Source organism: Siniperca chuatsi, linkage group LG17, assembly GCF_020085105.1.
Source record: "Siniperca chuatsi isolate FFG_IHB_CAS linkage group LG17, ASM2008510v1, whole genome shotgun sequence".
NCBI classification, from domain to species: Eukaryota; Metazoa; Chordata; class Actinopteri; order Centrarchiformes; family Sinipercidae; genus Siniperca; species Siniperca chuatsi.
This window is the reverse complement of record NC_058058.1, coordinates 21,866,727-21,891,130: the sequence shown is the minus strand read 5'-3', so window position 1 is coordinate 21,891,130 and position 24,404 is coordinate 21,866,727. Positions and strand designations below refer to the sequence as shown.

Genomic DNA, 24,404 nt, shown 5'->3' with positions numbered 1-24,404 from the left:
CACATCTAGCAGACATCGAACAACATTAGCATTAATTTGGAGTTGTGTTTCTGTCCAAATTTAAGTCCAATATTTACTGTCCTTTTAGCTCTATTTTGGTCTCCACCAACTCCTCAGGGAAATATCTGAGACTCTTTAGCCGCTAAATGCTCCACAATGTTTGCAGCTAGTCGCTAACTTTGTCTGGTAGCTGTTTGGTGCTGGGCAGGTATTATACACCAGGTTTTTTAGAGCTTGTTTGAAAATGAGAGCGTTGAGAGTGAACCAAGACGTTAAAGTTGTGGGCCATACAACCAAAACAATGAGCTAAAATAAGCTAAAAAGCTCAGCAGAGCACAGGGAAACTGCAGAGTCGGGTGATAATTCCCTGTGGGTTTGTAACTAGGAGCGACTCCTTCCACATTACACATTGTTATTTGATACATTGTAAATATAAAAAATATTGATCAATGCAGCTTTAAAGAAAATATCTAAATACTGTCTAATCTTTTATGTTTTTCTGATATTGACACTTTTGGGTTGCAGTGATCATTCACAGGACAGGGAGCTAAGTTATTGTGACTTTTTGAGGATAATGTCAACATGTCTGTGTTAACTCTGAGTTTAAAAGTCAACAGTATGCTAGTGTTGGTAAAAAAAAATTCACCCATCACAGATAATTTAACACATCATTCACGGCTGAGCTAGGACAAATAGCACTTTGGTCAACACTTGTCAACACAGATTTTATCTGCAATAAAGTTGTATTAGGTCACACAGTACAGTTGCTTTTGAAATCATGTTTTAGAGTAGTAAGCACAGTGCTATGTCCAGTGCTCCTACACAAAAATGAATCTGCCAGGAAAGCCTTTCTTCTTCTGTACAGTCATGTTTTAATAGTAACCAGTAACACTGACAACAGCCATGAATGTGACTTGTCTACCACCAAGGCAGAGCACCACCCACTCCCAGTCTGTTAAGTCTCCACACTGACCGCATGAATTATCTCATCTTGTGTGCATGGATGTGTGTTTGTGTAATGGCTATATGGCTTTATGCATGGATTAGATCTATGGAACAACTGTGTGAGCTGTCCTGAATAAGAGCTGTACATGTTAAACCGTCACCTCCCTGTAACTTAAGCCTCACTGACCCCGGGTCTCTTCACACTGACAGTGGTCATGCTGGTGTTCGCTCTCAGCAGATTAACAATTCGGGGATGCTGGAGATGTCATATAAACTGCATAGTATATTCTACAGGATGTTGAGGTGCCCGAGGTCTCTGAGAATTTATCCAGCTGGGATTTATTGGCACTAAATCCAAGCCTTGCTAAAAGTTGTGACGCTATCTCACAGAAAATGTCAGACACTGGCAATGAAAAACCATGTTGACCTTTACTTATGAGAATATTTGATATGATGATCAAAAAGTAATTCCAGCCTTCAAATCAGGACAATGACTTTGTCACCTCGCTGCCTCTATCTTAAAGGTCTTTGTAAAAAAGAACAATACTGACATGACTTTTACTTCCCCTTTCTTCTGAGGCACAATGCTGCTTTATCAAATGTGACTCCTTGAAAAGAAGATAGAACTACTTTCAACTATCCAAGACTAAGCTCCTTATCAAAAAGTACTTCTTCACTCTGTTCAGAATGAAGCATTACATGAATGAAACATTTACTGGTCGAATTTGTTACAGAAATTTGATTCCTGATGGTTCCAACTGGCTTTGAAAAAGCTTTTATTTGGGTCTGCTGATGTATCATAGGGATATATTATCTTGTCCTGGAGACTGAAGAGAGCGTTAAAGGACTTATTTTCACCCTTGTCTCGCCTCATGTCTTCTTTTCCTCAGGGGTTCTTGAAGGATTGCCCCAGTGGAACATTGAATGTGGAGGAGTTCAAGAAAATCTACGCCAATTTCTTCCCCTACGGGGACGCCTCCAAGTTCGCTGAGCACGTCTTCCGAACTTTTGACACCAATGGTGACGGAACGATAGACTTCCGGGAGTTCATCATCGCCTTGAGCGTGACATCAAGGGGCAAGCTGGAGCAGAAGCTGAAATGGGCCTTCAGCATGTATGACTTGGATGGAAACGGGTACATCAGCCGCGATGAGATGCTGGAGATTGTACAGGTGAGCAAGAGACACTGGATAATGAAGTGTGGTTGGGAGCAAAGGATGAGTTGAGGCATTTGGACAATGAAAAGGATGTGGAGTATTTTTCATTTTTGAAAAAGTTTGTTAGTACATCCTCCAAGTACACTATACCAGTGGTCTCACACTAAAACAGCAGTGGAATTCTTGTTGGAAAAGACATTTTCAAAGGGCCACAAATTTAGTATTGCACTTCCACAGTTGGGGGACTCACAGGACACAGATGTGAAAAGAAGAATGATCAAACTCTGTGCAGCAGAGGCTGAGATATCCTGACTTTTAGTCCCTAGTATTGGGTCAAACGCCAAAAACACTGGATCCTACATTTCCCATAATGCAATCAATAGCATCTCTGCACTGAACCATCCCTGCCTGGTCAATGCACACGTCTTTCAAAATCCACACTTCCAGTTTGACACTGTAGTGTCTGTTAACAAGACTAAGAGTCTACAGCCATGCTAGCGGCTCTGTGAGGCTGTACTTAAACATGAGCATTGAGCTAAATGCTAACATGAGTATGCTAGCATGCTCACAATGACAATGCTAACATGCTGATGTTTACCATGTTAACCATCTTAGTTTAGCATGTTAGCTTGCTAACATTTACTGATTAGGACTAACCAAAAGTACAGCTGAGGCTGATGGGAATGTCATTAGCTTTGCATGTATTTGGTCATAAACCAAAGCTAAAAGGCAAAAATCTGAGGGGATCACGAAAGTCATTACAGTTCATCCTTAAGGGGACATGAACGTCTGTAACAATTTTTATGTCAATCCATCATGTCAATAGTTGTCGAGACACTCAAAACCAAAAATGTCAACCTCATGCTAGCACTAGAGGAAAAGTCAAGGGGTCATCAATGTCATTAGCATTAAATCCTCTTAGAAACATGAATGTCTGAAGAAAAATTCATGGAAGTCCATTGTTGAGATATTTTAGTTTGGACCAAAGTGGTGGACAGACCAACCACACCGATCGCATTGGCAAAAAATGGTCAAAATCGATCCTGACTTATAGTCCCTACTTTGTGTCAAGCACCCACAAAACTGGATCCTACGTGTCCCATAATTCAAACAATTACATCTTTTTGTTCAATCCTTCCTGCCTGGTAAATGCCCATGTCTTTCAAATGCCATGTCCTGAGTTTGTAACACAGACTGGCTGTTGAAGATATTTAGTTTCCAAGCCCTAGCTGATTACATCATCAGGGTTATTTTCTCAGACTTTAGTGGACTCCAGAGCCACAGAAGGAATTACAAATGTTTTCATGTGCTGAGTCATACTCTTCATTACGCATAAACTGACAGTTATGTCTGAAATCTGTGGAGTTCCCCTTTAAAAACAGATTTAATTTCCTTTAAGGTCAATATATTAAGTGCAAATCACAAATTAGAGGATCCCAAATATTATTCATATGGGGATTCTGAACATGACACGTATGTGTGGTGACAGAAGACCCCAAAATAATGTCATAAATCTCTTAGTCACCAAACTTAACTTTGCTTTTAATAAACACATATGGTGCAGTTGATATATAATATGCTTAAAGAACAAATTTAGCCTCACCAGGAGGTTAAATATCTTTTTTTCTTGCTGCAGCATTGTCAATGCACCTTCAAATCTCCCAGAAGCGCACCACTGTACATTTTATTTAATCATATAGACCTTTGCATTAACAAGAACAGGCAGAGAAAGTGCTTACGATAAATGCTCACTTTAATTATGTAAGTTCATACATTCGTATAAGGCTCAAGCACTCATATGCAAAGACTAATAGGTACACTTAATGTGATGACTGCAGTATTGGCACAGGCAACAGTTTGCATGAAGACTAAGTACAGTACTACATTAGTGCTGTATATAATCCTATCACACTCAAAAGAAGAAATTGAGACTCATATGTCGAGATATTGGACTGAGGATCTCGCTGTATGTTCTGTGTGTGTGTGTGTGTGTGTGTGTGTGTGTGTGTGCGCGCGTGCACTACTGGGTTCTCATGGATTAGCGAGTTAAATTTAACCAGAGTTTATCCCTGAGTGTGCAGAATATTGGGATTATCCTCAGGCTCATTGAGGTTACGCACCGTTGGATGAGAGAGGAGGGGCCCATTGTGTCATTGTACACAGAGAGAGAGAGAGAGAGAGAGAGAGAGAGAGAGAGAGAGAGAGAGAGAGACTGTCATGATAGAGGAAGTCAGATTTGTTTTACACCACATTATCGGACAACAGACCAACTCTTCACACTACACACCCTAATCAATAGAAACGTCCACCAAAATGTCGACACATTTTTTTCCTAATAGGTTTTTGACTTAATCTGGCGTTACGGCCTGATCCGGAAATTGATTGAAAATGGTATAGGGAGAAGGAAACGAAAAGACAAAATTTCCCCCCAAAAACAGGTGTAAGATAGGGCTGCAGTATTACTCCAGCACTGTTTAATAAATACAGTACATAAATGAATCAGAAAAATCACTGGAACAATAAGATATCCCTGTTGTCCCTCTGTTAGAAATTAAATGTTTTCTTTGACAAAAAAAAATCTCAACTCAAGGCCCACTTACTACTTACACTTTTTATGTAGCTTTCATAGAAAAAGAAATTGCCCTTCCAATTTTCTGATTAAAATGAACCCGTACTGTATATTAAAATTCTACTATTTATTTAGGTGTTACTAAATCTATTTTCAATTGATGTATTTATTGAACAACTTTTTAATTTGACATATTGATAGATTCATATTTAAAGTCCAGCTTTTATTGTCCTGTTAGATATCAATTAATAAAATGCTTTATAGCCATTTACATGACACCTGCGGTCCTCAGTTTCCCTCCAACCGTTCTTTTAAATAATATAGTAAATTATAAATAATGGATTATAATAAATAAATGTGTTCTGTTTGCAGATTACCTATTTTAAGAGAGTATTAATCGATGTCTGTTTCGAACTACTGATGCTTTTTGAAACAAGTCAATTTCTTTGTGTCACGTAACTGAGACATATTATTAAATTAATTAAAGTCTTACACCCTGTGCTCCCAACAGAGAAGATTTAATAGGCACGTAAGCTGATTGTAGATCCGTGTCTGGGGGTAGCTGATACTCTGAGCTTCTCTGTGCTCACTCACAGAGGTTAATTTAATGCTATCAGTTCAACAGATAAAGATGTATCAGATCAATACACTAAGCTCTGCTCACATGCCCCCCTACCCTGCTGGCACATGTGGTCTATGTCACTGTGGGATGATGATGTGGTTCTGTAGCTGTACAGACCCTGCGTGGGTATTTGTGGAAAAGCTGCCCAGCTCTTGGCATCAGGAGTAACAAATGTTAGTGAATCATGTGGACTTTAGAAAGCGTGTTTATCAGCATCTTGAAAGCCACAGTGACTTTATTCTTCAGTTCAGTCGGGTTTTAGTCCTGCTGAGTCTCCTTAATGGGTCCCTGCTGGCTTGAATTCACTTATCTTTCTTTTCTCCCAACCCCCACCCAACCCAACCCTGTCTCTCCCCTTCTTTCTCTCACTCTCTCCATCAGGCCATCTACAAGATGGTGTCATCTGTGATGAAGATGCCAGAGGATGAATCCACGCCGGAGAAGAGGACGGATAAGATCTTCAGACAAATGGACCTCAATAATGACGGTGAGAGGAGGAAATGGCAACATGAATGTGCTGTAGAGAGGGAGAGGAGCGGAGTGGAGTGAGGAATGGGGGATGAATGTGACAGTTTATTGACGATACTCTTTGACATGTGCTCATTTTATTGGAAACAAGATTTTTGAGAGAATTTAGGACCGCATGTGTCAGTTTCTTTTCTTTCTTTTTTTTGCCGTACATTTGGCCCATCCCTCGCTAGCTTATTCCTATTTTATCATCCTAAATGTATGCAGTACTCCTTTACATGTAGTCCATACATTATTAGCTCACTGTTCTCTCAGCCAACAACATAGATTTTCCTAACAGACGAAGGTTGATCTTTTCATGATTAAAAAATGCCTGACTGAACCCATTTTGACCAAGATGCAATAAGCTGTCCATCCCAAATAAATATCTTTGTCAGCCCTCTTTCTTCCATGTGAAGTAGCCATTCCACAACTGAGCTCTATCTTCCAGCAAACCTTGCGTCCCATATTTACAACAGCACAGCACTGTTTTGCACTGGAACTATTTTCTTTCTGCAGATAGTTCCTACAACAAAGTCTGTGGATGATCTTGAGTAACCTGGTCATGATTTCTGGAAAGACACATTGCTGTTGACTTCTAAAATGTATTTGTCTGGCGCTTTGAGCGCCACAAGCCGAGTGCCACATAGTCCCATTATATTCAAAAAAGGCAGACATCTCTGCTGCGATAGCTCCAAAACTCGGCAACTCACACCAAAACAATCTGCTTATGTAATTAGTAAGTGCTATGGATAGAAGAAGAATTCCTAAAATGAATGTTTTTTTAGTTTTCTTCATCTTCGGTCTCCATTTTTGACACCATATTGACTTAATGCAAATAGGCATTTTTGTAGTCTGCATGTAACAAGGGTCATATTCCTTCAAAATAGTGACTTTTTTTTCTTGTTTTCTCTTTCTCCTTCTACCCTGTAGGCAAATTGTCCCTGGAGGAGTTTATCAAAGGTGCCAAAAGCGACCCCTCCATCGTCCGGCTACTCCAGTGCGACCCCAGCTCAGCCTCCCAATTCTGAACCCCTGCCCTGCTACGACCCTTTCTTCCTCACCCTGTCTGTTGCTACTGAAACAGTCACTCAAATCAATGCATGATGGTTCTCGTCTCTCATATCATATCATTTTTATTTATTTATTTTTGTTGTTGTTGTTGTTGTGTGCAAGGGTGGAGGAGGAATTTTAAGGAGGCTAAGAAAAGTCATCACTATCATTTCACTTTCATTTTTATATTTGGGAAAAATTAAGGGACATGCATACATTTAAAGATCAGCCGACAGTGGCGTCCGCTAATATTCCCGAAAATCTCTCTCTCTCTCTGGAACGTTGGATTTCCAGGGAGCTTGTGACAAAGTGTGGATGTTTTTTGCAGGGTGGGGATTGCTCAGCGTCTCCTCCAACACACATGTATATCATGTATATACTGTACGTCTATCTATATCGTGAGATGAAGTACATTTGTCTTCATGTATGGTGCACACTCTTTGGAACGGAAAGGCAGTGTTATGGGTGGTCGGGGTGGAGGTGTGTGGGGAGTTAGTGGGATTTTACTGCTATATGATCTTTCGCTGAGAAAAAGAAGGCCTAAAATCTCATTTGGTTTTTTTATTGATATCTACAGGCATTTTGTTGATTTTTAAAGTTGAAATGTTTTTTTTTTTTTTCATTTGTACATATTGTTTTCCTCCTTCATGTTTTATTTATTCATTTGTATTCTTATTATTGTGCTTTTACTTTGATATGTTGTTAAAGATGACCATATTCCACTTTACAGTGACAGAGAGAGAGAGAGAGAGAGTGAGATTGATCTCTTTGGGATTTGCGGATTTGTTTAAGTGGAAGATTATGAAATAAAGGTGTCCCATAATGCATTTGATCGACACCAGTAGCACATATCGTTTGAGCCGCCATGTGTTTATAAAGTATGGCTGTGCATTTGGTCTGAATGCGTGTGCGTGCATGTGAATATGCACTGTATGCTTGAGGCTAACTTTTACAGTATTGTCATGTTGTGTTGTTTCTTAATTTGTAAGTATTTTAAAGTTCTTTAACAACAAGCAGTAAACTTAAGATAGTTGTAACCTGTCACTATACTGCATGATCCTACGAACTGGACGATGACAAAATCCACAAAAACAGTTAACGCACAGCGGTATCTTTTTGTAGCTCTGCAGCCTCCTCAGCACTGTCCCGGGCAGAAATGATTGAATACTTGTCTTGCATTGGGACAAACCCTCCTCCCACTCTCTTTTCCTCTGACAGACAGAGAACTCACTAAGGGCTCGTTCATCACTCACTAGCTGAATGCTTTTATAACCTCCTGGATTAGTCTGCTTACAGAGCAGTTAGATGAAGGGACATGTTTCAGGAGACAGGAGCAAGTGCAGATACTTGTTCTGATTAGATTTTTCAGGGTTTCCAGACATATGTAGTAATCTGATCAGTGGCTGTGACACCTATTCTAAACATCAGTCTCTCCAATTCCAAGTCCTAAGTGATAAACCTACTTTTAGGAGGGGATGTGTTTCCTCGATGTTATCAATGAAGTCACAGTTTGGAGCAAAAATACTATTTTCAATTCAATCAAAATGTTTCTTTATATGATGCACAAGAAGGTCAAGCCTGTTAAATGAAGACCATCCAAAAGCACTTAAGGATAATTGTTATTATGAAATATATTACTGTTATATTGGTATATAAGTATAATGTATTAGTGTTTTTGGTATTTAGAAGTGGTGGGATGTAACTAAGTACATTTACTGAATTACTGGACTTAGGTAAAACAAACTAAGGTACTTTATTGGAGTATTTTCATTTTATGCTACTTTATACTTTTACTCCACATTTCAGTGGGAAATATTGTAATTACTAATACATTACATTTATCTGACAACTGTAGTTACCAGTTACTTTTCAGATGTTACACCCAAATCAGTTTATAAAATATATTGTATTGTTATAGATTAAACTGCCCAAAATTATATAAAACAGTTATAATTAGCTCCAACCTTACCAACTACAATGTTAAAGCACTGCTTGCATGTCAATGAATCAATAATAATGATCCAATAACATAATATACACACTGACAGGGCTCATTCTGCATAATGAGTACTTTTACTGTTGGTACTTTGAACCACTGGTATTTAGCAAAGCTGATATTCAAAATCCCTAAATTTGACCCCGTCCATGCCCTTACCCTACCGCTCCTCAGTTAAAAAAAAGGGACAAGGATTCGGTATTTATTCCATAATTTTATTCTTAATGTTAGAAAATCCTTTTGAAATGGCACACTGAAATGCTTCATTGAAATCTAATGCAATTATTTCAGGTGGATTAGCAGTCACTTTACACACTGAGGAATAAAACCTTGCACACTTCCATTAAACTGGGATGATTTCTCTGTCTGCCATGTGAGATAAAAACATTTTTTTTTTCCTTTAGCTAGTCGGAGAAGAACCTCATATGTCATACCAGACTTAACTGACAAACATCAACGATTTTTAAAAATGGCCAATTTCTGCCCAATATGTGTGTTGCCCAGCATTTCACTACCTCACAAATTAAATTATTGTGTGCAGTGGTGGCAAAGTGAACTACCGGTGAGAGGCTGAGAGCTGTGCTGGTGCAGCTGCATCCACATGACATTAGGACTAACCTAAGGTTAACTTGTACCAAACATTTGAGTAGGAGTTTCCTAACCAGCCTCTGCTTTGGGGATCCTATAGTGTCACTGCCTTCTGCTGGTAGGATAAGGAACAACAGTTGCTACACCTGATCTACTACAGTTGAATCTCTTTTCTATTCTCATCGCCTCTGATGAACTGGTACCTTGTGTTGGATAAATAGACCCCCTTCTTTCTTTCTTCCTAACCTCCCTTTTATTCCTTCCTATTTTTCTGTTGCATGAAAACCTCACGTGAGGATGTCATGTTTGTTCCGTTGGACCTGAAAGCGAAATATAACTATGTGTTTCAAAGCTGCACGTGTGGACTGTTTCCTCATTTCTTGTTATTTAGGAAAGTATTAAGGAGCAGAGCATTTCACAGTGGACAAGGCTAATGTCTGGTCTGACAACTGAACATTACTGTCATACATTAAAGTGTTGCAGCCTGTCATGGTACATTGTAGGTCTTTATTACATACACCTGACAGGATGTGGGTGAATGTGTTTGTGCCAACTGTCAGGATGTGTACATGTGTGTAACCAGTCATACCTGTCAGGTCACAGCTGCTGACATATTAAAATTAAATGTTTTCAGTTACAGAGTTCAGATACAGAACACACAAAGTGGCTGCATAATTATGAATAAACACTTTATTTATTTACTTACTTAACTGCACAAAAAATGCACACACACTTGATTGTCAGTAATTTAAACAGGCAAGACACACCAGAGGTTCACTCCCCTGCAAAAACAGGTAGAAGACTGAAGGCACACCCACACACACACACACACGCACACACGCACTCTGTACACTATATTGCTTCACTTATCTCTATGGTACCTGCCTCCATTATGTGTGTACCAACCAAAACCAAACATTATTCAACATTATGGTAAATACACTTATTCATTATCTTGCCATGAGTTAGTGATACCACTCTCATGTCTGTACACTGCATATGAAGCTAGAGCCAGGAGATGATTAGCTTAGCCTAACATAAAGACTGGAAAACAGCTAGCCTAGCCAAGTTCAAGATACACCAACCACAAAAAAACAAAACATACAAGTGGTTTTAAGTTTAAGTTGTGGATTAAATAAACAAGATATGTTAATTAATGAGTTTTAGAGTTGTTGCTAGGTGTTTTAATCACTGGAGAGAGTTAGCTAGCCTGCTTCAAGTCTTTATGCTAAGTTAAGCTAACCACCTCCTAAATACAGCTCCGTACTTAACCACTTAATAAAATTTAAGTGGTATCGTTCTTCTCATCTAACTCTCGGCAAGAAAGCGACTAAGTGCATTTCCCAAAATGTCGAACTATAGATAGACAGATGAGGCAAATCCTCCCAAGTACAAAAATACAAGAACAGACACACTCACATAACCGGGATCCTGCACACTGTGCAAATAGTCTGAGAAAATTCATACATCGGGTGTGAGCTCAGCTCCACTGCTAGATAAAACATCTCCAGCTCTGAGGTCATAGTTAGTAGTTAGTAATAGTACTGACAGGAAACGGATGTTTGAATCCTAGTATTGTAGCTAGAACTACAGTATATACCCTCACAGCACTTCAAGAAGCTCTGACGTGTCAAACATGGCTAAATCCAGAAGCTGGACCTTTCCAGCGTACCCCTCTCCAGCAGTTGATGTTGCTCCGGTGCCCTTTGCTGGCTGCCAACCCTCGTTTCCTGCCTTTCCCTGTCTGACCTTTCTCTGTGCGGCTGGCGACAAGGCTGCCTCTGCGAGGGAGGAAGACTCCGATGCTGACGGGGAAGATGCTGTGGAGGGGGAGGAGGTCCCCGCTGCTGTCTTGGAGGTTCAGTGTTCCGTCTTGGAGGTTCGCGGAAGATTCTTGGAGGTTCAGTATAGTGTGTTGGAGGTTCAGTATAGTGTGTTGGAGGTTCAGTGTAGTGTGTTGGAGGTTCAGTATTCCGTCTTGGAGGTTCAGTATACTGAGAGGGCACACCTTCCTCCATCGGCCTCACCACATTGAGCTACACAGAGAAATGATTTTATGATGTTTTTTAAATCTAATAATAATCTAATCTAATTTTGCTCTATTGAAAACAGTCGTATGCACCATCTAAAGGATTCCATTTTCAAAGCAGCACAATGTATGTTTGAGGCGCTCACCGCTCTGCCATAGTCTCTGGTCCTCTTCCTGTTAGGGCAGCAAGGCAAACCCAGGAATGAAACGCAGACAGCAAAGCACCGGGCAGAAAACACCATCTGGATGACACAAGTCACGATCAGAGGCACCCAAAGGATCAGAGTGGTACTCTGAGGAGGGATGGAGGAGTGAAGTTAGTGGAAACCACCTGCTGGACCATAAAGAACACAATTTGAGGCAAGACAAGCTTCACATTATCAGGGCTACAGTGTGGGTAATGATACGGAACCATATTTTTCTCAGATGGCTGTGGAGCGCTGCAAAAACACAGCAGTGGGTCTGGGAGGTAACGTTTGCACAGGAGAGTCAGCATTGTGAATAAAACATGCATAGCAGAATGTATCAAAGTAAAAGTGCACAGAGGGAATTCAAAGAAAAAGAGCTGCCTTTTGTTAGGCAGACTACAAAGAGAATGAAATTTATAGTTCACAGTTTGGAGCTTTCTTTGGAATTCATGATGAAATATGCAGGAAGCACAAAAAAAAAATAAACCTTGCATAACCATCATCACAGCAACTATGAATATCTGAAGCACAAGTCCAAAACACACTTTCAGGTGATGTAATGCACCCTCTGGCAGCCATATTGGAGGTCCCTAGCTAATAGGCCACTCTGAGTGAACAACATGGTCTGCAGTCTCACTAGAATACAACAAAGTTAGTCACCTCTGTAACTCAGTTTCTGATTATAGGATAACAATCTGGTGTGTTATGACTTCCTTCGTAGAAAAGGTTTCCGGAAGTCATTCTCAATTGAGAATGACTTCCGGATGGGAGCCGAAACGTCTTGATTCTGAAAACAGTGTCCAGATGACTACGACTGAAACCTTTTCTACGATAGAACACTCCTGGACGAATGAGGGACTACACCGTCCTATGACTTCCTTCTTATTTATGGCCATCATTTTTAGACTTTATTGGGAGGTAAAACCAAACGTGCGCAAAAATGACACCAATAATATCTCATTTATGGAAAACTTAACAGTTTGGGCGTAGATTTTACCGTTCACCTTAATTTTCTCTTCCAAATAAGTTTGTCTGATCGTCTGACTACCTGTCCTGCCCATTTTTAACAATTAACTCAGCGACTAGACTTTATCATTACTGATAGGAATGATGCCAAAACTACGAAACCTAGGCCCAAGTAGTAATAAACAGGAATTATCCTTTAATGTTAGCTACTTTGGACAGCTTATCATTGTTGTTACCTGCATACGAGCTAAAGCTAGCACAACAAGTCGCTATAGTTACATGCTCACACATAATTGCTTTGCTAAATTAGCTTGAGGAGTATTTGGTTATTAAGTGATTTTTAGGTTAACTGAGGTGAACTGTAGCACACGACAGGTAAATCTACCACCTCATTTGCTGCTATATACACTTTGATGTATTTGTTGTTACTATAAGCGACAAGCTGCACATATTGCCCATCGCAACACGCAAAACTGCAATGAAGACGCCTGAAGTAACCACAAATACATAAAATATTTCTCAGTAACTTTAAAGCCCCCTATTTAGTATTTATAAGCAGTTACAAATATTTAATAAATGTTTATAACTTTATAATGTATTTGTAAGCTGATACAATAATATGTTTAAGTGTTTATTAATGTACAGTATTTGTCAACAATTATAACTTCTCCTATGAAGACATAATGTATATTATTACAACTGTTTTTTTTATTATATTGTATTTATTATCTGTTTAGACAGCAGCCTCCACAGGATGAGTTATAGTTACTGACAACTACATTATAGTGCATTATAAACCATTTATTAAAAAGGTTTTTAATTCTTCTTATAAATGCTAAATATGGGGGCTTAAAGTAAAGTGCTACCTATTTATCTAAATCTGACAGTCTGGCTCCCAGTGACTGAATGTAAACACAATTGCTACCAGGGTTGTACATCTGTCTAATGCTGCGTTTGTGCTATTAATGGGTGAAACACTTAGCTACAACCTGTATGTACCTACAGCGGGACTGCCATTAACCCCTTGCATCAAGTATAAATCCAGCTTAAGACTAAGGTCACTTAACTGACACATTGTAGACTACTAGCCGTGCTAAAATGCCAAAGTGTTGCTGATGTGTGGCTGCAGCTGTGAGGCTGAGAGGGCCTGACAGTCCATCTGTAGCACACTGGAACAGGACAGAGCCTGAAGTGGACCGACACGGTCGGGTCAGCACTTCTGCCACCAGCCCACCGGCTGCAGAATGTGACTGACTGAGTGACAGAAAAGACGAGACACTCACTCCCTCCCTCCTTCTCCCACACCGTATGTACACACCTTATGTACACACATACACACACGGGACACAGCCACCATGGTGTGCCACAACGATCTGTTGTGTTTACGCCGCAGTGACAATGGTCAGCTGTTCAAAGAGGCAGCTGCTGCAGAAAAGGCCACGGTTCATGCCTTGATCTCAGCGTCTACACACTAATACACTCACGTAGATACGCGTGGGGTCAAAAGGACACTCGGTGATGCTGGCGTAGCCAATGGCATCGGGGAAGCGGCAGTGAGTCAGGAGGCTCCGCCCGCCATGAATGATGGCCCTCACCGCAGACACGGTGAGCCCGATGGCTGAAGCTGCTGCCATGAGAGTTGCAGCCAGACCGACTGTGAAAAGGGACCACATCTGAGGAAGGAACAGAGGGACAGACAAGAAAAACAATCAGAAACCTGATGACTGATAAGATGAAGCTTTAAAGCTCCCAGTTGGGAAACTGGGGCATCTGCAACAGTAAATAGAGAAAAGGACAGCAAAGAAAAAACAAATATTAATACAAACAAACCAAATACGGCAGATTTAAGGCAGCATGTACAATATGAGATATGGAAGCAAATTACCAGAAATTGGAAAAAAAAAAAAGTTAAACATGAAAATATGGCAAAAATTTTATATATGTTCATGAATACATAAAAAAAAAAAAAAAAAAAGATTGAAGGCTTCAAAAGGCACTCCTCCGATCTTACACATGAAGTTCTACCTGATGATGTCACCAGGGTTATCTTGGTTTGGGCTTGAGACTTAAAGGTTTTAACGAAAAGCCTGTGCTGCGAACATGGGGTGTGGCGTTTGAAAGACGTGGGCATTATCGAAAAAGCTTTTGAGTTGCATTATGGGACTTGTAGGATCCAGTTTTTTTGGATCATTTGCCATACTAGGGACTATGTCAGGATATTTTGGCCACTGCTGCAATAATTTTGACCAATCTTTTTTCTTTTTCTTTTAAATCTGTCTCTTGTGAGCTCCCCAACTTAATGGAAGTGCAATTCTACATTTCTGGATTTAGAATCAGACATTTTTTAAGCAAAAAAAGTGAAAAAATACCAAACATTCTCAGGTTCCAGCTTCTCAAATTGCAGGATTTGCTGCTTCTCTTTGCTACATAATAGTAAACTGAATATATTTGGGTTTGGGACTTTTGGTCAGACAAAACAAGACATTTTAAGATGTCACCTTTGCTCTGTGAAGTTGTGATGGGCATTTTTTCACTATTTTTTTGACATTTCATGAACAATTAAATCGAAGAAAGAATCAAATTAATAAGAAAACAGAATAATGGATAATGAAAATAATTTTTAGTTGCAGCCCTACTGATCCTACTAAGTATTGTGCCTGTATCCAAAGTATAGTATCCTGATACGTCTTATTCCTCTGTGCCATCGAGCTCCATTGTTGTCCAAAACAAACTATTAAAATCATCAATCAATGGGCCACACTGTTGCACTGGGTGACATGTTCCTTCATTACCATGAACATGGCCACTGTAGAATACGATACCGAGACGGATGAGGAGGGAAACCGCTGCCTTGCCCAGTTCACGGCTGCTCTCACTAACAAAGGAAACGGGGGGGGGTGTTTATCGCGGCAGGTTTGCCTGGGTTTACTCATTCTGTTCAGCTCGCTGCCTCGTCAGTTCCGTGCGAGCAGCTCGACAGCTGACTGAATAAACAGAGAGGAGAAGCCGCGCTGCATGACCGGGGGGGGGGGGGGGGCGGTGGGCCTGCAGGGCTGCATTCACCTGAGGCACCATGAAAATATCAAAGAGAAAGCAAGTGTACATGGATGGCAGGTAGACAGATCAAAATTAGCAAAGAGTGCTTTGAGAATACTGATCTGGCAAAGTGGGAGGATCAATGGAAAGAGTAGAAGAGAGAAAACATCAGGGGAACGGACTGACAGCAGCACTGTCAGAACGTACTGTTCATAGATTCCTGCCTGTTTTTTTTTTTTTAAAGAGTTTTTAAATCACTTCTTGAGAACATTCAAATAAAAAACTAAAAAACTATTTATCAGAAAAACATAAGTGATACTGACCGTGCCTCTACTCTTCTTGTTTTTAGACAGGACAATAGTCAGAACGCCAACAACAATTCCCTGCAGAGACAAGACAGATGAGATTTAAATAACATTCATAATGCTCCGTTTGCAACCGCTATGTCCACGGCTATACAGGGGAACGGGATGACAGACGCGATACAAAATTACCACAAAATGAAAAATGATAGTGGGACATCATATATTTCTCATCCAGTCCCAGACACTCAAGGAAGCAACACGGGGAAAGTCAAAAGATGATTCCTCTCAACACCACCGCTGTGCTATAACTACAAGCATTTCAAATATGTGTTTTAGTGGCTTTGTGTTTCGAATGTGGTTTTTGCAAGGCCTAAAGAAAAAAAACTTTAACTTTACATCTAATTCATATTAGCGACTGGAATTATCAATTTGAGATCATCAGATAAATCTGTGATTGATTCAACAACTGCTTTCTTAAATTTTAAAATGGAAATGACATTTAAATTAAATGTATTCCCTATGTAGATTTAAAAAAATGAGGTTTTCAAGGGGTCTTTGTTTAGGAAAGTGGTTTTATAAAGGAACTCTAATGACTAGAAGGATCCTGTGATGTGTTGGACCGAGAATCATTTGCAGGATTTAACACGTTCCTACATGATTGTAAAGGGGCCATGTGGAGCTATTTTATCACACACACACTTGTGTGCGTGTTACTTTTACAAAATGGCTTTTCAAAAGCAATAAAAACAACATTTTATGGAACCCTTTGTTATAGTATTGATCTTTTTATTTAAATAAAGGTTATATAAAGGTTTCCACAGTACTTTATGATCAATTCTAGGCACATTTTCTGAAGGAGTGGGTGATTTGTGTGTAGCAGGGTGCAAGCACAGCCCTGACATTACAAAGTCAAAGAAGAATCTATTCTAAATCTAATGGAAATAATGTGTAGAACAAGTTGTAAAATCCCCTTTTACTCCTTAATATTAATATTAATAGAAGTGCTATAGGATCAGCACGACTCTTATATGCCTGTGCACTCACTACAAGGCCGGAGGTGAGAGCGACCACGTTGGAGATGGCGTACTCAATGGCCCCGGCCTGAATGTGGAGGTCGATGTGTCTGAGCACCACGCCGTGCACCAGCGCTCCCAACAGGAAGTTAACATGGCCAATGAAAACCATGCTCAGACCTATCTTCATCAGGGCCTTGGGCTCCTCCGGGCTGGCACAACACACTCCTGGGGAGGGGAGGGAGGAGGAGAAGCAAGTTAATGCTGCAGGCAGTGAAAAAAAATAAAGAATCACAGTACAAAACAGAGAGTTGCAGTGATTTCAGATAATGTTACATCATCCATGTTGTATTGATCAGAGACACAAGAGCCAGGTCAAAACCACGGCAGAGAAGTCACTTGTATTAATGATTAGCTGCTAAACACATAACTGGGACTGTCCTGAATAAGTGTATGAGAGTTGGCTAAAGATCACGAAGAAGAATGAGACTACATTTTACATTACACAGAAACCTAGCATATGAAATGCCATCTGAAAAGTGACAAACTACAGAGAAACTGACTTGGCTTGATAATAATCCACCCCCCGTGAAAATTAGATGGCACATCTCATGACATAGTTGAGTGACACCTCTTACATTTGTGTATGTATGTATGTATGTATGTATGTATGTAACATAGGACACATCTCTATTTTAACCAGGCCGCCTCTCCCATCCTCACATGTCAAGACAATTTCACAACTGAATATTTTGGGAATTCTCTCACTCACATTCCTGCATTCACACAGACAACCCACAGGCAGAGGGGATATTTTGCATTTCACATAGCATTCCCACAGTTCAGCCTCAGATACTTGAACCACGTGGGCCAAAGGCTGCGGGTTCAAAACAGATCAGAAGTACTTACTTCAATTTGCAGTTTTACTTCAAATGTAAACCAATGTAAAATCTCAGGACTCATCACTTTGATACAGGTGTTTATTAAAATTGTGTCAATCTGCTCTCCATTCCAGAGTTAATCTCCAGACTGGTGTGCAACACCACTACCACACCCAAACAAACACATGTCTGCAGTTTAGATTCATTTCAGTCAACTTTTCTTACCTGTCCCGGCCATCTCTGTCAGGGGACCATGCGTTTAAACTGACGCTGCGTCGTTATCAGCGTGTCCGCTCTTCTCTCCACACTGAGCTCCAGGCAGCAGTCAGTCGGCGACACACACGGAAAGTGCCTACTTCTGCTCAATTTTTTCAAAATAAATTCTTATCTAAGAATGTATCACTAACGGTGTAAGTTTGACGAACATACTGTGCGTGTCAGTTTATCAGAGTGGCTTTTTGAAGAGTGTCATAAGCACAGTAACGACATTTCCTCAAGCAATCGCATGCAGTAAGTGAGTTAGGTAAGTTAGGACAATGGCAAGAACTGTGCAAACAGTGCAGTTGTAAAGCGAATGAAGAACATACCAAAGTTAAGATTATATTGTTTAGTAAAAATATGTGGTTTATTAATTGATACTTAAAATACTTTTTCATCTCCTAAAATGCTCCTTACGTACACTCCAACAGGTATTTTGTCTTTGAGAATACCTTTCATGCTTTTATTTTGAAACCAAAGTTGCTAATGAATTTGGGAAACCTTGATGCAGACGAGCGCAGGTGCACCTGTTAGCACCTCCCGGTTTGTTTTGGGTTGAAAACAATGTATGGCCATGCCTGATACATTAGTGTAGGCTACACTACAGTCAACTGACTTTATTCATAAAGGGGGTTTTTTTGTACTAATTATGGTTAACCTATTATGCTAGTTCCGGTGTCAACACCTGTCAGAGCCTGGAAAAAACAAGACAGACAACTGCGCTTCGTTTTAGGTCTGATTATATTACTTAAAAACAAACATATATATATATATATATATATATATATATATATATATATATATATATATATATATATATCACGTTAGTATTAAAGCATAGACTGTATTTAAAGATGTTACTAAAGAGTACCACAGAAGCTATAGTTTAGGAATATTGTAGGAATGCAAAATTGCCTAAGCAGTAGAAATAGGCTAATACATAATCACAAAATAATTGGACTGGGAGGAATCATTGCACTGTTTTCTGAAGGCATCTCCACCTTCACATGACAATGTCGTATGCCTTTAGTGCCACCAGGTGGAGAAATCGCGCCATTAAAGTAGGAGGAAGCAGGTCTTCACTTCGCCAGAGTTGAAAAAACCCTTTATTTTCAGTGCTTTGACAGTCTTTTTTTAGGGAATGCAAAAAGAAATAATGTCAGTTTCAGTCATTGTCATGGTGACAGTGGTCGCAAATATGAGCAGCCCAGTTCCTTTAATAATGATCAGTTACTTCATGATGTACAGCGGCCAGAATTCTGAAATATTTATTACACTTATAATAAATATATCATTACAGAGCACAGGATTGTTTGGGTCAAAATACAATGTATTTATATTACACATAAAATGTGATATAAAATTGCTTTTTAAATGAAAATAACCTCAAGGGGAAAAAGGATCACCCTATAGTAAATTAATTAGAGGCATATGAAGAAATATTGATTCCCTACACTGGGTCTCCAGCTATGATGTGAGAGATGACTTGCAGCCAGCACAGTCCGTGTCAGGGTGGACCTTTCTAGACGAGGTGTGGACACTGCCTCGATGTTTGAGATTCACCACCCGGGTAGCAATCAGATAGAAAATCTCACAGATGTTGAGCACCACACACACAACGGACGCCCCCACCATGAAGTAGGTGAAAACGGTCTTCTCAGTGGGCCGGGATATGTAGCAGTCCACCAAATTAGGACAGGGCTTGACATCACATTGGACCTTCCTGGGCAGTTTGAAGCTGTCGTAGATGTAGTGGAGCAAGTAGAGAAAAGTGATCTCGAAGGTGGTCTTGATGAAGAGGCTCATGAGGTAAGTCCACCACAGACCGCCGTGCTTTTGGCCTGTGTTGTCGTACAGCCGAGTGTCCTCGCCGTGCTTGGCTCGGTACTTGCGTTCCCGCTCATCCCTGTAGGCCACGTGCAGCACTACCATGAAGGAAGGGCAAGTGACGAAGATGAGCTGGAGAGCCCAGAGGCGAATGTGGGAGACGGGGAAGTAGTAATCGTAGCAGATGTTGGTGCAACCCGGTTGGCGGGTGTTGCAGTCGAAGTGTCCCTGGTCATCGCTCCAGACCCGCTCTGCGGCCACCACAAAGACCAACACCCGGAAGACGAAGACCACTGACAGCCAGATACGCCCGAAGGCAGTGGAGTACTTGTTGACTCCACTGAGAAGACCCTGGAGAAACTTCCAATCCATGAGTTCAGCTTTGACTGGCTTCCTGTGACCTGTGAGTCTTTAGAAGTCTTAAAATGTCGCAGAGGGGAAACTTTATAAAATGGGGAGCTGGAACACAACAAAGAGACAAAGACAGAGTTAGGCAATTATCCAGAGAAATCCATGTTTTTTAAGGAGTGAAATAATACTAAAAAATATATCAAATCAACTTTGATTCAGCAAAATATTCTGTAATCTGTTCCAAATATTTCACTGCATAGGCGTTCTCTTTTCGGATCAAACCATTTCTTTGAGAGCTATGAGATCTCAATTCCCTACTTACAAAGTTTGACACTTTGAAGAAAGATGCCTTTAATAATTGATGAAACACTTGTTCAACACATAAAACCTTCCACAGTGCAGCGGAACGCTTGGCTTCAGCCTTGTACACTTTCAAGTCAAGTTTCAGCTGAAGCTCGAAGGTCGAGTTGGTTAAATGTTCTCTCCGCAGTCCACACTGAGTTCTGCCCTTAAAGGTCGTGTACAGTATACAATTATAAAATCCTGACTAAAATGTCTTAGCTTACCAGAAGAAAACAGGTCTTCCACTCAGTCCATCGTGTCCCCTGTCTGGGAAACAGACTATGGGAAACCTCTCTCCTGCAGTGGGTCTCTGATACTGACTGCGTACAAGGCTCTACTCTTGGTCATAATCTGGAGGTGTGGCCACTTTTGGCATCCACCCAGAATTTACCTTTAAACTTCTAACTACTCCTTGTCAGCATCAATTTATCTGAGAGGACACTCAGCTACGCCAAGAGCTCCAAGAACAGTCACTGTTAAACTCACTTTTACTACGAGATACCCTTACTGAAGTTGGTGAATACAGCAAACACAAAGTCCAAGAAAACAGCAAAAGACGCATCAGTGGTTTGACCAAACGAGGTAATTGGTTGTGGAGTGTGACTTTGTGCAGATTAATGAAGTTGCTACAGTATAATAAATAACAAGTAGACCTTAGTGAACCCCATTTAGGTGACTTGCTATTAGCTGTGGAGACATGCCCTTTGTAGCCTTTGATTAATCAGAATCGAACAGGGCCACCGCCTTAAATTTGTTTGTGCAAGCGCTGTGGAATCATTTACACTAAAATACACCTGAGATACGGAGCGCCCATATCACAAAATCAGATATGACTCGGGTTTGCTTGTTCATTTTCTCAGGTAAGAATGTGTTGCAGTCATTGCCTTATTAGTACACTCAGCTTTATGATACTGTTCTTTACAAATCTACTCTCGGCCTTTTGAAGGATCGCAGGATGTGGTTAATTGTCATTCAGGCGGTCTGAAACTTAGTGTAGGAGCGGTGATTTTATCAACTTTTGTCAATAAGGCTACTCTTATCAGTATCCATGTGTAGATCATTTTGTACCCAAGGCGTTTTGGTACGTCACGTTGTGGTTTTTCTGATTATTTTTGAACATGTTGTAATCCATCATCGAGCTCTTTATTGGTTCAATTTACTCTATACTACTGCGCCCATTTGTGTCGGCCCTGCATGTTGCAGGTTCATTAAAGATGTCTTTGCCGAGAACACATTTGACAAAGCTCTTGTTTGAAAAAATGACCTGAATGATACACAGACAGGTAATCAGTGTAATATGTAAGAGTTCCAAAACTTTTCGAACAGGGATAAAAGAGGAATGTGTGGTTAAGCAAATTTCACAGGATTTTACTTTAGAAAATCTAATCTTCATTTCTCGGTACATTATGTGCGCTCATACAGAAGCGTTTGCCTCATTTCCAGTTTGAGTCAAACAAACACACACTGCAGCTCTCACATCTCAGAATAAGTAAAGCAATTTTATTTTGTGGCCATACAGATGAAATGTAACAAATAATCATATAAATAGTCAAAATACAGTAAATCACCTTAAGTGTGTATCAGTTATTTTAGATCACAAGCCTTTAAAAAGAATACATATGCAGCTCAACAATATTAAGGGACAAAATCGTTACATAATTTTGATATAAAACAATAAAGACATGACCTCTGTAAACAATTTTTTTTAAAACCACAAATCTTTTGCAGATAAATCTGGCCAACAGTACAAAGGCAACCTAACCTAATAGTTTTTACCTTGTTCTAGTCTCACAAGTCAAACTCATTAACATGATATGTGTCTCTCAGGAGACAGCTATGCTGTACGCTGGGGCTGAACTCTCTTTGACAGCTTCTCCGTTGTCGACCATCTTGGCCTTCTCCGGGACGGGCTCTTTGTACGCTGAGTTCTCCTTCCCATTCAGAGGGGTTCTGGTCATCATAAAGGAGGTTTCTCTCACTGAGCGAGGTCCTCCTCGGCAGCACTCCCAGAACCTCTTCCCACACAGGTAGAAGACCTCGCACAGAGTGAGGAAGATGCACACAAAGCTGGTCACCACCATGAAGACGGTGAATATTTTCTTCTCTGTGGGCCTGAAGAAGACATGGTCAGAGATGAGACAGGTAGTGCAAGATTAATTGATTGATTAATTGATTCCTTTAGAGAAATTAGCTTTTCAAGTGGAGGTCAGAAGCCATGGTCAGCCATTGAGATTCCTGGATCTTTAAGAATTTAGAACCTTGGAGGTTACCTGGCAATGTAGCAGTCCACCACATTGGGACATGGCTCTTCGCTGCATTTCACCAGCGGTGGGAAGAACGTGGCCTCGTAGATGTAGAACAGCAGGAAGACAAACACAGCATCCACCAGCATCTTAAACAGCAGGCTAAAGAAGTAGGTCCACCAAAGACCTCCTCGCTTCTTCCCTGTGTTATCATACAGGGGGGTACAGTTTTCTCCGTGCTTCAGGCGGTTTTTGCGCTCACGTTCTTCCCGGTAGGAGACATGGAGCGTCACAAGAAGGGACGGGCAGGTGACAAAGATCAGCTGGAGAGCCCAGAGTCGGGTGTAGGAGATGGGGAAGTAGTGGTCGTAGCAGACATTGTGACAACCAGGCTGCCGGGTGTTGCAATCAAAGTCCTTTTGCTCGTCACCCCAGACCTTCTCGCAGGCCACCAGGAAGACCAAGAGCCTGAAGATGAAAACGATGGAGAGCCAGATGCGACCGAACGCCGTGGAGTATTTGTTCACCCCGCTTAGGAGGCCCTCAAGGAAGGCCCAGTTCATGGTGTTATTTCAGATGTTTGGTTGGACCACCTTGAAGAAAAAGAAGCCCCAAACACCCCAAAATGTGGCAGCCTCTCTGCTGAGTGCTGAAATACAGATGGCTCAGACACAAACTGAACTGAGCACGTCAGGCACAGACGCTTTTTAATATAGTACTTATTACTACTGCCTTTTTGGCACAGGTTGAAGGGGAGGGAAGAATATTGGACAAAGCAAACATAGACTCATTCTTCTGCTACAGTCACTAGTGGAGTTGGTGATAGCAAACACCTTGATTAAGAGGCAGGAGAGAGATAGAGAGGCAGAGAGATTGCAAGATACTAATTCACACACGAGCCCAATGCTGTTCAGGGTACTGCAAGTTCAGTATAAGACATTTAAAGAAATAGTTTGACTTAATGGGAAATACCTATATTTGCTTTCTTGTTGAGGGTTAGATGAAAAGATCACTACCACTCTCATCTGTCTGTTAAATATGATAAATATAAGCTACAGCCAGAAAATGTGGCTTAGCTTAGCATAAAGACTGGAGGCAGGGGGAAACAGCTGGCCTGGCTCTGCCCAAAGGGTAAAACAATCCACCTACCACCACCTCTAAAGCTCACCCATAGGAAGGATTTTTTGTGTGCAAATAATTGATATTAATTCAGTCTTTACACAATACAGTCATAAACAACTACCTTTATGAGGCCGTCGATACAGCTGCGCAGCTCCACGTAGCACATATTAGATTCTAATTAATCAAATATTTGCACTTTTTTTTCTCCATATGGGGCAAATAAGATCAATGTTACAATACCTTCAGCCCCGTCTGCACCCTCAGAGTGCTGGTTCTCCATGATGAAGTTTTTTATATATTGTCCAGCATTGAGGAGGTGGTCCGCGGCCTGGCCCATCATCTCTACAATGGATCATATCTGGAAAGAAAGTGCATGTATGTATGTGTATATATATATATACACACA

The 24,404-nt window shown here is 40.6% G+C and overlaps 4 protein-coding genes across 8 annotated transcripts in view; 1 reads left to right on the top strand and 3 right to left on the bottom strand.

Annotated features, from left to right (window-relative positions):
- LOC122864222 (hippocalcin-like protein 1) overlaps positions 1-9,792 on the top strand; it is a 76,852-nt gene extending 67,060 nt beyond the window's left edge. For all 3 annotated transcript variants that reach the window (XM_044171470.1, XM_044171469.1, XM_044171472.1), the window contains exons 3-5: positions 1,836-2,117; positions 5,675-5,780; positions 6,734-9,792. In XM_044171470.1, coding sequence (XP_044027405.1) covers positions 1,836-2,117; positions 5,675-5,780; positions 6,734-6,831 — 486 coding nt within the window. In that variant the 3' untranslated portion in view covers positions 6,832-9,792. The remainder of the gene's footprint in view (positions 1-1,835; positions 2,118-5,674; positions 5,781-6,733) is intronic.
- Positions 9,793-10,112: 320 nt separating this feature from the next.
- On the bottom strand, positions 10,113-18,318 carry LOC122864220 (keratinocyte-associated protein 3-like). Of its 3 annotated transcripts, XM_044171466.1 has the most exons (7): positions 18,081-18,266; positions 17,747-17,851; positions 17,006-17,202; positions 15,980-16,039; positions 14,105-14,293; positions 11,613-11,759; positions 10,113-11,473 (listed from the first exon to the last, which is right to left on the bottom strand). In XM_044171466.1, the coding sequence occupies exons 3-7, from the start codon at positions 17,162-17,164 to the stop codon at positions 11,078-11,080; spliced, it is 951 nt and encodes a 316-aa protein (XP_044027401.1). In that variant the 5' UTR covers positions 17,165-17,202; positions 17,747-17,851; positions 18,081-18,266; the 3' UTR covers positions 10,113-11,077. The 3 variants fall into 3 exon arrangements, with proteins under 3 accessions (XP_044027401.1, XP_044027400.1, XP_044027402.1); XM_044171465.1 differs by lacking the exon at positions 17,747-17,851 and having other exon boundaries at positions 18,081-18,263; XM_044171467.1 differs by lacking the exons at positions 10,113-11,473; positions 17,747-17,851 and having other exon boundaries at positions 11,613-11,797; positions 18,081-18,318.
- Positions 18,319-19,201: 883 nt separating this feature from the next.
- Positions 19,202-21,002, bottom strand: LOC122864221 (gap junction beta-3 protein-like). Its single transcript, XM_044171468.1, has 2 exons — positions 20,858-21,002; positions 19,202-20,399 (listed from the first exon to the last, which is right to left on the bottom strand). Exon 2 carries the CDS (start codon positions 20,310-20,312, stop codon positions 19,581-19,583), a length of 732 nt encoding a protein of 243 aa, XP_044027403.1. The 5' UTR covers positions 20,313-20,399; positions 20,858-21,002; the 3' UTR covers positions 19,202-19,580.
- A 1,109-nt stretch (positions 21,003-22,111) lies between these two features.
- LOC122864219 (gap junction beta-4 protein-like) lies at positions 22,112-24,289 on the bottom strand. The gene is made up of 2 exons (XM_044171464.1): positions 22,904-24,289; positions 22,112-22,745 (listed from the first exon to the last, which is right to left on the bottom strand). The coding sequence occupies exons 1-2, from the start codon at positions 23,437-23,439 to the stop codon at positions 22,457-22,459; spliced, it is 825 nt and encodes a 274-aa protein (XP_044027399.1). The 5' UTR covers positions 23,440-24,289; the 3' UTR covers positions 22,112-22,456.
- Between the last annotated feature and the right edge of the window lie 115 nt (positions 24,290-24,404).

Excerpts from the sequence above, each read along its gene's own strand:
- LOC122864220 (XM_044171465.1), bottom strand. Across the intron at positions 14,294-15,979 it reads ACAAGAAGAGTAGAGGCACG|ATGTGGTCCCTTTTCACAGT; the intron begins GTCAGTATCACT and ends TTCCTTCCTCAG. Across the intron at positions 11,760-14,104 it reads TTGACCCCACGCGTATCTAC|AGTACCACTCTGATCCTTTG; the intron begins GTGAGTGTATTA and ends ATCCCTCCTCAG.
- LOC122864219 (XM_044171464.1), bottom strand. The coding sequence starts at position 23,439 with ATGAACTGGGCCTTCCTTGAGGGCCTCCTAAGCGGGGTGAACAAATAC. Across the intron at positions 22,746-22,903 it reads GTGGACTGCTACATTGCCAG|GCCCACAGAGAAGAAAATAT; the intron begins GTAACCTCCAAG and ends TGTCTTCTTCAG.
- LOC122864221 (XM_044171468.1), bottom strand. The coding sequence starts at position 20,312 with ATGGATTGGAAGTTTCTCCAGGGTCTTCTCAGTGGAGTCAACAAGTAC.